We start from the raw sequence: 14,614 nt of genomic DNA on the forward strand, positions 1-14,614 counted from the left end.
GGTCCCTCCAGCTCAGGATGTTCTGTGATTCTCTGATTCCCTACCCAGGAGTTTCTGCTTGGTACCAATCAGGGGATTTGGATGGTTTTTTTAATAGATATATTAAATCTTCTTACTTGGTTTGTCATGAGTTTACCTGGATTTGAGATGTGTTTTATGCCATTAGCTCAAGTCTGAAAATATGCACAACTGCACAAGATTTTCCTTCTTTTTAGGACACTATTTAAATAATCATACATCTTTCATTTCTACCATAAAAAAATAATTCTTCTCCATCATGGCCACTTGCTGACAGCTGCAGAAATGGAACAGCACATCCCCCTTGTGATTTTCAGTGCTTTCTGAGGGGATGCAGCCAGGTTTGGCTCCACTCTGTGGTATTTGAACAAGAGGATCTCTCTCTTTTCCCATCCTGAGCTGCTGAGTTGAAAAACTGACTTGACTAAAAGCCCTGGCCCTTGGGGACATTGTGGGTTCTGTGACTTCAGGCCAGAACTACAAACTGAATCTGTAGTGAAATATTTGCACTAGTTCAGCTGCAGGGGATTCAGGTGCTGCTCTTTTCTTTCTCTTTGCATCAAGTGAGAGGGAAAATGAAGCTCTCACAGCCCTGCAGGTGCAGATTCTCTCCCGTGGCTTCCAGGGGCTGAGACTGGAGCTTTTCACAATCACTGAGCCCTAAAAGCTCCTGGGGCAGTGACCTGGGAGGAGCAGTCTGGAGCTGTTCCTCTGTGACTCACACAATCCCAAATCTGGGGCTGGAAAATCCCTCCCAGCCCAGGCAGTCCCAGCTGTCCCCACCTTGTCACCCCAGTGCCACCTCCAGGTGCCACCTGCAGGGATGGGCACTGCAAACCTCCCTGGGCAGTTCCAACCCCTGAGCTCCCTTTCCATGGGGAAATTCCTGCTGCTGTCACCCTGAGCACACACCAGGCAGAAGAGCAAAATAAATCTCGTGTAGAGCCCCAAAGACTCTCCCTTGTGGCTGAAGTGACAAATGTTGAAATCCCATGAAATGTTTATTTCCTCCAGGAGTCCCTAAGGGTGCCCTGGTAGCTCTGCAGGGAGTGTTTCATCCTCTTCATCATCATCATCATCATCAGGGGTTCTCCCTGAGCTGCAGGGAACAAGGCATTGCAGTGACTGCTTTACCTGTCTGCACTTGCCTTCATGGATGTAAATAAATACAAATATATGAGAAAGGGAGTCTGACAGTGACTGCCCAGAGCAGCTGTGGCTGCCCCTGGATCCCTGGAATGTTCAGTTCCAGGCTGGACACTGGGGCTGGAGCAGTGGGACAGTGGGAGGTGTCCCCATGGCAGGGGTGGCTCTGGATGATCCTTAAAATCCCTCCCACCCAAACCATCCTGGGATTCTGTGAATTGGTTCTTTCTGTTCACTCCCCTGTGCCAGGTGCCTTCTCCTGTTGCACAGGAATTGCCACTTGAGGGATGGAGAGGAAACTGGAATTGCAGACATTGCCAGTGCTGCTGGATTTTATTCTTCACTGGTTCTACTGTTTGTGGGAATTCCCTCTGTATTCAACTGCTGGCAAAGAATTCCCATGGATGTTCTTTCAGAGAATTTGTTCTTTTCAAACCTTGAAATCTGTCCAAGACAGCTCTTAAGTCTGAAATGTGGGTTTATCAAGATTTTGCTTTATATTCAGGATCAGTTTTATTAAAACCTCAATTCTTTTGGAGCTTTAATGGCTTCACTTTCTGTCCCCATGAGCTCACTGAGCACATTTTATTCCCATAAAATGACTGAAAATCTTGTTTTGTTCTCTGGTTTTAAACACTTTTTAGTTTTTTTGTGCTTATTGACTCCAGCTTTTTAACTTGTTAAATAGCAACTTCTGTGCAGTAAATTCAGATGACAAATGGCTTGTTTATAACTTCAGTTCAGTAGATTCAGGAACAATATACCTCAAATATTACTGCATCAGTAATGGGCACAGACAGGGAACAAAGTGCTCCTGAGCTCACCTGGTGCTCAGGTGACCTTTGGGCTTCATTGTCCTGCTGCAGCCAAAAATGAAAAAGGTTTTCACCAAGACTTTGCTGCCCACCTGGGGACTCTGATGAGCAGAGCACTTGAACTGAGCTGCAGGGACCCCCAGGGATCACCCAACCCTGCCCAGACCCCCCCAAAATCGCAGCCTGGGCATCCCTGGCAGCTCCTGCAGCCATGGGGGAAGAACCTTGCCCTAAAATCCAACCTAAATCCCTCCTGGCCCAGCTCCAGCCTCTCCCTGGGTGCTGTCCCTGTGCCAGGAGCAGAGATCAGAGCTGTCCCTCTGCCAAATGGAAGTGTGAAAATAATAAAACACAATTTGATAAAGGGTTGGAACATTTAAAATATTGCATTTGGTTCCCACATTCCTGGTTCCAAGTGCCTGCACAGCACCTTTATTTGTGGCATTCCCTGGGGAATGGGGCTGTGCAGTTCCTTCTGCTTGGACTCTGCTGCTTCTGTGCCCTGAGTGCCCTGAGTCTCAATTCAGAGGTGAGATTTAGTCTCCTGATGTGTTCTGAGAAATTCCAGGGCTTGGTTAACTCTGTCATTTACATTTTTGGATGCATTCTTGCCCTCACATGTAGGATTTTGCTGTTGCCAAGCAAATCTGGAAAGGGATTTGGTAGAATCAGTGACTCATGGAATGACTGAGGTTGTGAAGTGCCACATCCAAACCTTCTTTGAACATTTCCAGAGAGGACAATTCACCACTAAAATGCTTCAGGTTTTGCCAGTGGGGCTGCCCAGGCTTGTTGCAGCTCCTTCCATGCAGCTCAGAGGGAAGTGCCAGGAATGGCCACACTGCTCTGCCTGAGACACTCCAAATGTGCTGAAATCAGTGAAAAAAAGCTGAGAAATGGGATTGGACATGGCAGGTGCTTGAGATGGAGAGTTCAGTTTGATCCCAAGCAATGTCCTCACCAAAAGCCTGAGGTTTTCTCAGGGTTCATCCCAGGAGATTAAAGAGGAATTTGCTGCATCTGAGACAGTTGCTAAGAAAGTTGAATGTTGAAATGCTGTGATTTAAACAACTCAGCACTGAGAGTCCCTCCAGGGCTGTGTCCAGCTGTGGCTCCTGCAGAGCCCTGGAGGGGCTGGAGGTGCCCAGGGCAGGGAATGGAGCTGGGAAGGGGCTGAGCCTGGAGAAAAGGAGGCTCAGGGTGAGAGCAGCAGGAATTTCCCCATGGAAAGGGAGCTCAGGGGTTGGAACTGCCCAGGGAGGTTTGCAGTGCCCATCCCTGCAGGTGGCACCTGGAGGTGGCACTGGGGGGACAAGGTGGGGACAGCTGGGACTGCCTGGGCTGGGAGGGATTTGCCAGCCCCTGGAATTTGGGATCTGTGAATTATTTACCTGAGTGAAGGGATCTTCTCCTGGTGTGCTGTTCCTCTCTCCTTAAGGATTTGGAGGAAAAATGTGACATCATTTTTGCCTGCTCCTGGTTTTCTCTAACAGAGATTCCTGTCTGCCTTGTCCTTGTCACTTCAGACTGGGCCAGCACAAGGCTTGGAGGGAAATCTGGCAGTGGCCCTGCTTAGGAAACCTCCCAAATGAAAAGGAATCAGCAGCTGTGGCTGTGGATGTGAGTCAGGGATTCCACAGCAGAACCTCCCTTCCCAAAGAGCAGCATCAATGTTTATCTTGGGAGACCCAGATTTCAGGCTGACTTTGTAAGGAAGAGGAGCAACATCTTTACTCTGCTGAAAGAGATTTGAAATTACACTTTGCATTTCTGGAGCCCATTAATCTGAGGGACTGTGGTGCTGGGAGGTCAAGGCACAGATTTGAAGTTACAACATTTGTCTGTTGGTTCTCCAAGTCCAGCCAGAATGTACAAAGACAAGAAAAATCTTTTTGTGCACCTCACAAAAGAAATTCCTCTACCAGGAAAGTCTCTTTGGGATCTTCTGTTCAGATTTGGGCTTTTTTCCCCCAGATATTTCATATCCAAAAGCAGAGTGTTTGTGGTTCATGTATTCACATTCTCCCATTCACAGCCCAGCTGGAACCACTAAAATGGTTCATTATTCCAAATATCAGTGCTCCCTCCAAGGGGGTGGTGCCTGGAAATCACCTTCAGGTCAAGGTCATCTCATCTTTGAAAAGAACTTCCCCAAGGAAAAGAAATTAAACCCTTGGTTCTCTTCTAATGAAGCACTGGGAGAACTGGGGCTGTTTCTTAGACCTCTGGTTTAGCTGGTACCAAAGAAACTGCTGTGAAATCAGGCATTTCTTCAACAGAGATCACACTTCTGGCTTTGGAAAGGGGCCAAAATTCAGCATTTTGGCATAGAGTTGCTAATTCTCCAAATCTGCTTTTTATTCCAAGCAAAGTTTCAGTTGCACTTTGTAAAGGGCTGTGGCATCCTGTGTCTCCAGGGATCCTTATCAGTGTTCCTCTGCTCCCACCCTGATCCCTGCCAGCTTCAGTCAGACAGGAAACACCCTGAGTGTCTGGATCTCCTGTTCTGGGTTTGTTTCGTTTGGTTTTGGGGTTTGATTTTGATTTTTTTTTTTATGTTTGGTTGTTTATTTTCTTTGTTTTGTTATTTTGAAGTCAAATGCATCATTCCCCTTTCAGGAGCACAGATCAGTTAAAGCAGATGCTGCTGGTATTCCATGGAAATAATGGTGATAAACCTGGACCTTCCCAGGCATTGTCTGAGCTCCATTCAGGAAGCTAAAAATGCAGGATACACTCCCTAAATATTCAATTTACATGCAAAGAATTGAAAGAGTTACCTGGGGCCTGATGTTTCCATAAGGAAAGTTTGTTTCCATGGGGAATACACTGAATTTGCTGAGGGGTGAGGGAAAGAATTCAACTGGGGAATTTTGGTTGGGTGAAAATAGTTGAAATAGATCATTTTTAGAGGCAAATGTTTTCCACCTGTTTGAAATCAACTTTGCTTTTTGAAATGCTTTGTATTTTATACAGAAAAGTAGCAAAAACTGGAAGAAAGCATTCTGTGTTCCAGTTTCAGAAGAACTTAGTTAAGCTCAGCTGAAAAATAACAGCCTGCAGAAGAAAGAATGGAATTAAATGTTCTGTCTAATTCAGAGTAGGAAACAAAATTTGAGCCTGTGGAATTGATGTAAAAATCCTCCATCTACAGGGGATCAGTGCAAGGGAGGTTTGCAACAATGAAAGGACAAAATGATGGAAGAGGAGCTCTCAGTGCCAACCTTTTCCTGTGCTTTTAAACATAAGGGAGAACAAAATCCACCCCTGTGGCTGAAACCAGTGACTCTGGGGACCTCCAGTGACCTTCAGATATTTAGGAGCAGTTTTTAATTGAAGTGTGGAAAGTGAGGGGGCCCTGCAGGCCCTTCTTGAGCAGAATTTCTTTGACCAGAGGGTGAAGGTGAACCTTGGCTATGGAGCATCCATCAGCTGAGGGAATCATTCCAAAGTGGAACGGAGCATTTCCATTTTGGAGCATTCCCCAGTTCCCTCTGGGATGTCTCTGCATTTCCCTCCCCCTTTTTTCATTACCAGCATCCTCGTGGGATTGGAATGACACAGCCCAAGGGGCCAGGGGGCTCCAGGGTGAGGCTGGGAATGGGCAGGCTGGAAGCAGGGAAGAGTTCACACACAGAGATGATGTTAATAAATAAATGGAATATTGGGAGGCACTGCTGGGGCTGTGGCACGATGCAGTGAGCAGGGCAGGTGTGAGTCCCTCTGCACAGAGCCAGAGTAAAGCCCAGGCTGGTTTGTTGTGTTTTGCAGGGTGTGCTGACCTGCACCTGCTGGACATGCTGACCCCCAGCGAGAGGAAGAGGCAGGGCTACATCCACGAGCTGATCCTCACCGAGGAGAACTATGTCAATGACCTGCAGCTGGTGACAGAGGTGGGACAGCCCTTCCCAAAACCCACCTGGAAATGGCAGAGCTCCTGAAATCACTGCTGGGGTGCAGCCAGGGGGGCTCTGTGCAATCCTCAGCTACCTGTATTGAGACAGGGACAGGGACAGGGACAGGGACACAGATACAGATATACAGGAACAGATACAGGTACAGATACACAGATACACAGATACAGGCACATACACAGATAAGAGAGAGGTACAGGGACAGGTACAGGTACAGATATACAGATACAGATACACAGATACAGGTACAGGCACAGATACAGATAGAGGTACAGGAACAGGTAGAGATACAGATATACAGGAACAGATACAGGTACAGATATACAGATACACAGATACAGATATACAGATACAGATATAATTATAGATACATATATATGTACAGGTACAGATACACAGATACAGGTACAGATACAGGTACAGGCACAGATACAGATACAATCATAGATACATATACATGTACAGGTAGAGATACAGATACAGGCACAGGTACAGATATAGATATAAATACAGATACAGGCACAGGTACAGATATAGATATAGATATAAATACAGGTACAGATACAGGTACAATTATAGATACATATACATGTACAGGTAGAGATACAGATACAGGCACAGGTACAGATAGAGATATAAATACAGGTACAGGCACAGATACAGGTACAGGTACAGATACAGGCACAGGTACAGGCACAGGTACAGCTGTGGGTGGGTACAAGCCATGGCAATCCCTTTTGCATCACCAAAATGCTGATCTTCCCAGGATCATTTCAGCAGATCATTTTAGCAAACCCCTTTTGCTCCTGACTGTCAGTGTTTATTTCTCACATATAAGTTCTGGAACTTAAACAAATGTTCTGAAGTGAAGCACATTCCCTGTTCTCACAGTGGGGCTCAGTTATCACTGCCCATGATTGGCTTTAGAGGTAGAAATAAAAGGAATCATGTGGACAATTATTTTGATAGAGAGGCAAAGCCCTTTTTTGAAGAGGAGTTCAAGATGTGCAAACCTGGGACTCTCAGAGGAACCAGAACTTCCATAAAAGATTCCAAAGTAAAACCTATTTTCAGTTGCATTATCAGAGGAATCCTGGCATCTTTTGCAGGAGACCTCTGCTAAAATTCCTGGGTTTCAAACTGATTTTCCAGATCAGAATTAACACCACCATCTCTACAAATTCAGAGTATTCCCTGTTAAAGCCCCTCCTGCCTGAGTCCAGCCACCCCAGGGAACACCATGGCTCTGTCTGTACTTACCCTGTGCACTCTGAATGGCCTCACTTCTGCCTCCCCAGATCTTCCAGAAGCCACTGATGGAGTCTGAGCTGGTCACAGAAAAAGAAGTTGCCATGATTTTTGTTAATTGGAAGGAGCTGATTATGTGCAATATAAAACTACTGAAGTAAGTTGGTTTTTTCCCCCATACTTCACAAAAACAGAACCCTGGGCCTCTCCCTCTGCTTCTCCTTTTATCTGCATGAAAATATTTGCCACTTTCACCAATCCTAACCAGAAGGGGAAAAGCAAACTGGGGCCAGTGTTTGCTGTGAGCTGATGGGAAGAACCCAGCAGTTCTCTGCCATTTGCACTCACTTTGCTCCTGCTCCAGAAGGCAAATCCTCCTTTCCCCAAGAGCAGGTGCTTCCCACAGGGCAGGATTTCCCTGCCTGCTTCCAAAGGATTTGTGCCCAGAGCACCCCAAATCACTGCCCTGAGCCCATTGCCAGGGAAACTGAGTGGGCACAGCTCAACCTTCACCTTCAGAAGCAAAAAGCATTAATAAAGTGATTTTGTTTCCCTACTGAGCTGATAATTTTCACTGAACCTACAGGGATTTTACAGCTTTGTAATATCTTCTTGCTTTTGTAAAATGTGTTTGAAAATGGCCCACAAGTTGAAAAATTATGGTGGTGACAGGACAAATGACAATGAACCTTTCCTTAGGAAATCAGGCTAAAACACTCCAAGTGATGAGGTTTTCCCCTCCCTCACTCACCATCAGTAACTTTTTCTAAACCAATAGAAAAGGAAATTACCCTCCTCTTTCTCTCACCTCTGATCTGGCATTAAGCCAAGCAGCAGCTGAATTTCCAGGAGAGGGCAAGCTGCTCGCTGAGGGTTTTTGTATCCTTGCAGTAAATCTTATGGCTGATGTCTTTATCCTTCTCTGGGTTTCCATAATGAACAAGAACCCACCCCTTTATTCCATAACTGAGGAGTGACTCTTTCTCCAACCCCCTGCCCTGCTCCTGCCCAGGGCCCTGCGTGTGAGGAAGAAGATGTCAGGGGAGAAGATGCCAGTGAAGATGATTGGGGACATCCTGACAGCCCAGCTGCCCCACATGCAGCCCTACATCAGGTTCTGCAGCTGCCAGCTCAACGGGGCTGCCCTCATCCAGCAGAAAACAGATGAAGTGCCCGAGTTCAAGGAGTTTGTCAAGGTCAGAGGAGCAGCAGCAGCCCCTGGGGAGTGTCTGCACCCTCTCACCTGGCTGGAGAAATGGGGCCTCACCTGAGGGTGTGTCCAGTGCTGGAGGGGCTGGAGGTGTCCAGGGAAGGGAACAGAGCTGGGAAGGGTTTGGAGAATTCTTGAGATGGGAAGGGGCTGAGCCTGGAGAAAAGGAGGCTCAGGGGGGACCTTGTGGCTCTGCACAGCTCCCTGACAGGAGGGGCAGGGACAGGAGCAGAGGAAATGGCCTCAAATTGCAGCAGGGCAGGCTCAGGGTGGAGATTGGGAAAGAAAATTCCCCTGGCAGAGTGGTCAGGATTGGGATGAGCTGCCCAGGGAGGTTTGCAGTCACTGTCTGGGGCAGTGCTCAGCACAGGCTGGATGTGGCCCTTGGGGTGATGCTGGTGGCTCTGGGGTGACACTGGGGTGGCACTGGGGTGGCACTGGGTGGTGCTGAAGGCTCCTCCAGCCCTGCTGATCCTGGGATTCTTGTCCAGACAAAGCAGGTGAAGAAATGTTGTAAAAACCACCAAGAGTTCTTCTACTGATGTTGTGATCTCAGAGCAGATTTAGCTGAGGATTGATGCTCATTTATTGCCTCCCCTTTTCCTTTCTTGGAGGAGCTGATATTTCAGGATTTAAACCACCTGACTAACCAGATTTTACCTCTCTAATGTTTCAGAGGTTAGCAATGGATCCTCGCTGTAAAGGAATGCCTCTGTCAAGTTTTCTACTAAAGCCTATGCAACGGGTAACCAGATACCCACTAATAATTAAAAATGTACGTTCCTTTGCACTCATCAGGGGTTTGGTGCTGCTTTGCTTCATTCCAGGGCTGTCTCCTTACTTGTGTCAGGCTTGGTCACTGTGAGGTTTCTGATGTGCTGGGGAATGTGGGGTGTCCTTTAATCCTTGATTTCAGTATAGAAATGGGATCGTTCCTTGGGTGTTGGTGAAATTGTTCAATATTTCCATTTGAAACAGAGGCGAACCAGAAGGGTGCAAGTGCTGAGTGAAAATTAAAATTCAGATAAGAGGAGCAACAGGACAGCCTTGTGCTCATATTTGCCTTTCCCCTCAGTGCCACAGGCTGAGCTGATGCTGAGCCTGGGTTGCTGCAGGTTCCCCCTGCAGGATCTACAGCCCTCTCCTAACTTCTATTTGTTGTTTAACACTTCCCATCCCAAATAACACCATGGAGCATGGCCCAAGGCTTTCCCAGGGAATTAATTTTGCATTGGATGTTGGTGTTTAAGGGATTCCTTCAGCATTTCCATGTCTGCCAAGGAGGAGAACAAACGTGGGGTGTGTTGGGTGGCCCTGAAAGCTGCAGTGGGTGTGTGGGGCTGCCAGGATGAGTGCAGCTGAGCCTGATGCTGGTTTGTGTGTGTGCAGATCCTAGAGAACACCCCTGAGAACCACCCAGACCACAGCCACCTGAGGCAGGCCCTGGAGAAGGCAGAGGAGCTGTGCTCTCAGGTGAACGAGGGCGTGCGGGAGAAGGAGAACTCGGACAGGCTGGAGTGGATCCAGGCCCACGTGCAGTGTGAGGGGCTCTCTGAGGTAACTGCAATGGCTGGGCAGGGCAGCCACCCCATCATCACCCATCCATCTGTCATTCATCATCCCAGTCACCCATCATCCCACCCCATCATCACCCATCCATCTGTCATTCATCATCCCATTCACCCATCATCCCACCCCATCATCACCCATCCATCTGTCATTCATCATCCCAGTCACCCATCACTCCATCATAGCATCACCCCATCTACCACACCATCAATCCATCACACCATTAACCCATCACCCCATCATCCCACACCATCATCACCCATCCATCTGTCATTCATCATCCCATTCACCCAGCACCCCATCACAGCATCACCCCTTCAATCTGTCACACCATCATCCCATTCACCCATCACCCTGTCACCCCATCAACCCTACAACTGCCAGCCCAGCAACTCATGAACACAGCCACCCACCAACCCATCAACCCAGCCACCCATCAACCCTCCAACCCATCAACCCACCAACCCACCAACCCACCAACCCATCAGCCCATCAATCCATCACACCACCATCCCATCACCCCACCATCCCATCCCATCCCATCCCATCCCATCCCATCCCATCCCATCCCATCCCATCCCATCCCATCCCATTCCTAGCCCATCATCACCCTACACTGTATCACCCCATCATCCCCCATCCCCAGCCCCTGTCCCTGCCTGTCCTTGTGTCCCTGCCCTCTGCACTCCCCCCTGGCTCCTCCCTGGCTGCAGTTCCTGCCCTTTGGGTAAATCCTGCTTGGTTGCCTGGCTCTGCACCAGTCCTGGGTCAGTGCTGCATCTGCCACCACAGCCTGCCTGTTCCCAGTTCTCTGTGCTACAGGGTTATGGGACTGCTGCATCCCACCCCAAAGCTGCCCCTGACCACTTTGCTGTCCTTTAAAAACCAAAGATTTAAAAATATTTTTTGTGGTAAAGCTTTGTATACATTTGAAAACTCAAGAATGTTGCTCAGGTCTCTGGTGCTTTACAGAGTCCCTGCCTCCCATGCCATGTTGTTTTTTATGGTTATGTGGTAAGTTCCTAGAAATACTGTGTTTGTATGTCATGCTAAAGGAGGGAAGATAATCTGATGGCCTTCCTGTTGTTGGTGGAGGTAACAGGGGCAGACAGACCACAACTTGATTTTCAAACTATGCACCATTCCAGAAGGTAAAAAAGTAATGAGCAGTGGTTGGTTCCTAAAGCAGAAGAATTGCATTTCACCTGAGGAAATCTGACTGTTCTGGGAGAAGGGATGTGTGACAATGTCAGCACCTCCAGCTGTCTGCCAACCTCTGCCTGAAGGAAAGGAGCTGCTTTCACCTTGTGTGGATGGTGCCTGGCCCCAGAGGAGCAGATGCACACCCTGAGAGAGCCTGTGGTGCTCAGCACCACCCTGAGAGCAGCAGCCATGGCAGGGACAGCCAGCAGCCAAAGCAGCCCCTCCACACCCCGCTGCCCAGGCTGGTAGCAAACCTGGAAATGGCACTGTGGGCCAGGGCAGGACTCTGCTGATCCCTACCAGGCCCTGGCTGAGCCTGGGCTGTGCCTGTCCCAGTGCTCAGCAGCTCTAACTCGGGGTGTCATGGCCAGGATCTGGAACCCTTGGGGGTGAAATTCAAACACAATTCCTTAAGGAAGCTCAGCCTGTGGAGAGGCTGCTGACAGAGCTGCTGCTCACCCAGGCCAGGTGCCCTGCTCAGTGCCACTCCTGGGGGTGCATGTGTGTGCCCAGGGGGCACAGCTGCCTTTGGCTTCCCCCTGCCTGCCCAGCCCTGCCCCTGTGAGCCAGAGCTGCTTCAGGGCAGCCCCTTGGAGCCTCCTGTGCTGCTTGTGGAGCTCCAGGCATGGCTGCTGCCCCCTGTGGCCCCCTCTGGGACCAGGACTCAAACCTGTATTTGCTCTCTTGCAGGGCAGCCCCTGTTTCACTTTATACAGTGCGTTGTTCTTCTTCTTCTACTTTTCGCAGCAACTCGTTTTTAATTCAGTCACAAACTGCTTGGGACCACGCAAGTTCCTGCACAGTGGGAAGCTCTATAAAGCCAAGAGTAACAAGGAGCTCTATGGTTTCCTCTTCAATGACTTCCTCCTCCTCACTCAGATCATAAAACCTCTTGGCTCTTCTGGCACAGACAAGGTCTTCAGCCCCAAGTCCAACCTGCAATACAAAATGTACAAAACTGTAAGTGCTGCTCCCACTCAGGGATGGGCACAGGGCTCAGAGCTCCATTCTGGGGCTGTGCTGAGGGCAGGAGCCTTCCCAGAGAAGAGGTTTGAAAGCTTTGGGGTTCAGGGGCTGATGGCAGGCAGGGTGTTTTGGGTTCTAGTGAGATAAGAGATGCTTTTGAGGTTTTGCTGGAATAAAACTCTTCCATGAGGAGGGAGAGCTGCTCTCTGGGGGAGGAAACTCTGCTGTGCTTGGCTTCTCCAGAGTGTTTCCAGGCTGTGCAGGCACCTCTGTCTTTGGCAGCTTTTAAAATTTTCTGCTGAAAGATGGGAGGCAGAAGGGAGGAGATACTTGGGCATGGAATAAAGCTGCTGTGAGCTGACTCTGCAGTACAACTCCAGCTCTGCTGATGTTTTACAGCCCATTTTCCTAAACGAGGTACTGGTAAAATTACCCACAGACCCTTCTGGAGATGAGCCCATCTTCCACATCTCCCACATTGACAGAGTCTACACACTCCGTGCTGAGAGCATTAATGAGAGGTAGGTGCCTCTCTGGGCCTTTAAATGGTCTGGAAAATGTAGGGTGGGAATGGTTGTAATGGAAAATTGCAGAGCTCTCTCCAAGCTGGTTGTTTTACAAGACTAGAAAATTCCTTCTTGGGAATATGGTGATCTGGAAAGGAGGGAGAAATAATGATGTTTCCTGAATTCCAGCTAGACCAGTGATGAAATGGCCGAGGGTGGATGTTTGGGCTGAATTTAATTTTCTGGTAATGTGAAGAAGTCAAAAGATGTAATTCTGTCTTCTGCTGTTACCTGGGATAGTGGAAGGTGTCCCTGCCTGTGGAAGGGAGTGGGGCTGGATGAGATTTAGGATGCCCCCAACCCAAACCATGAATGTCCTGTGTTCCAAACTGATCCACAGCTTCCAGATCCTCCCCTGTTTCCTTGACTCAGGCTCTGTTGTATGTCACAGCAGCTCCTCTCAGCCCTTGAGGTCCCTTTGTAGCCCTTCTGCCACCCTTTTTCTGTGTCAGCCTTCCCTCTCAGCTCTTTCAGGCTGGCATTGTTGACTCAGTGATCCCTGTGGGTCCCTCCCAGCTCAGGATGTTCTGTGATTCTTAAGCATGAAATGATTTCCCAGAAGGGCCCAAGTTACACTTTTGGAATCCTGAGAGTCAGAAGAACTGAGTAGGAAATCTCAGGGACCAAGGGCAATGGCCACCTCAGCAGCACTGGTGTCTTGGACCTGCTGGCTCCAAGAATTCAGTTTATTTCAGGAAAACAAAGGGCTGGATGAAAGCAAACCTGTTCTTTAGGCTAAGCATCTCCTGCTCATGGTTCTCTTGAGCTCTCTTTGTGTGGTGGGGTTTGCTGCCCTGGGTTGGTTACATTATACAGACACACAGGTGCTGTGAATTCCACTGGGATCCTTCCAGCAGAGCCTGGGATGGGGCCAGAGCCTTGCCTGGGAGGGAGGGAGAGAAGGCTTTAGTTTTGTCTGTTGTGCTCCAACAGGGAAAAAGGAAAATGGCATTTTTCAACTTCTTTTTCTCCTTTCCTTCTAAAGGACTGCCTGGGTTCAGAAGATCAAAGCTGCTTCAGAACTTTACATAGAGACTGAAAAGAAGAAGAGGGAAAAGGCCTACTTAGGTACAGCATAGGGGGTGGGGGTCTCATCTTTTTGGAAAAGTCCCTGGGCAGGAAGATCCAGTTGGTGACATTCTCTCTGCTCTTCTGTTCCACCACAGTTCGCTCTCAGAGAGCAACAGGCATTGGGAGGCTGATGGTGAATGTTGTTGAAGGCATTGAACTAAAACCCTGCAGGTCCCATGGTGAGTGCCTTGGCTTTCTTTGCTCCATCCTGAGGAAATTCCCATTTGCCAGCCTAACTCTGCAGGGGTCCTGTCCCAGACATGATTTTGTTAAATGATGTGTGTTTAATGAAGGTGTCCTGGTTTGAGGGACAGGATCTGCCAATAAAGGCAGAAGCTTCTCTTTGAAATGGTGAATGGAAACCCCCTCCCTCCAAATTATTATTATAATTTTGAAATTAAGGGGCTCTCAGGTAAAGAGATGGGAATTAGCAATAACAGTTCTTTCCTAGGACAATTCAAATAGCAATGCAGCATTACACAGAACAATCCCAACCCTGCCAGAGTCAGAATCCAAGCTGGCACAGTCAGTCAGTCAGGGTGGTGGCACAGTCCCATTCCATGGTGCTGCATCCTCCTGCAGGGGCAGATGTGGCTCAGCTGGAGCAGTGCTCCTGGAGAAGGGGCAGTTTCCTCTGAAGCTCCAGGGATGATGTGCAAGGCTCTGGTTTTCCTCTGGAATGCAGTGGGAAGAAGGTTCCTTGGTGTCCAAATGTCAGTTTTTCTCTGGGTAGGAAAGGCTTGGCTCCTGCCCTGGCTGGAGCATCTCCCAGTGGGATGATGGAATTTTCTCAGCCATGCCCTGGGACTCAGTGGCCATGAAGAGGAGATATCTCCTGGAGGGAGGATGGGCTGTGGGAAGATAAAGATGATTGCCCAGCTGGTTTAA

At 48.6% G+C, this 14,614-nt stretch overlaps 2 protein-coding genes across 4 annotated transcripts in view; one reads left to right on the forward strand and one right to left on the reverse strand.

The window, feature by feature from the left end:
* Window positions 1-14,614, reverse strand: part of IFNAR2 (interferon alpha and beta receptor subunit 2) — an 844,054-nt gene that overhangs the window by 713,594 nt on the left and 115,846 nt on the right. The window lies entirely within an intron of this gene.
* The window catches only part of ITSN1 (intersectin 1), a 115,525-nt gene that overhangs the window by 96,420 nt on the left and 4,491 nt on the right, over window positions 1-14,614 (forward strand). For both annotated transcript variants that reach the window (XM_079312302.1, XM_079312303.1), the window contains 9 exons: window positions 5,751-5,872; window positions 7,192-7,298; window positions 8,154-8,337; window positions 9,028-9,126; window positions 9,741-9,908; window positions 11,871-12,083; window positions 12,489-12,610; window positions 13,641-13,723; window positions 13,822-13,905. In XM_079312302.1, coding sequence (XP_079168428.1) covers window positions 5,751-5,872; window positions 7,192-7,298; window positions 8,154-8,337; window positions 9,028-9,126; window positions 9,741-9,908; window positions 11,871-12,083; window positions 12,489-12,610; window positions 13,641-13,723; window positions 13,822-13,905 — 1,182 coding nt within the window. The remainder of the gene's footprint in view (window positions 1-5,750; window positions 5,873-7,191; window positions 7,299-8,153; window positions 8,338-9,027; window positions 9,127-9,740; window positions 9,909-11,870; window positions 12,084-12,488; window positions 12,611-13,640; window positions 13,724-13,821; window positions 13,906-14,614) is intronic.

This window comes from Erithacus rubecula (assembly GCF_903797595.1).
Source record: "Erithacus rubecula genome assembly, chromosome: 1".
NCBI classification, from domain to species: Eukaryota; Metazoa; Chordata; class Aves; order Passeriformes; family Muscicapidae; genus Erithacus; species Erithacus rubecula.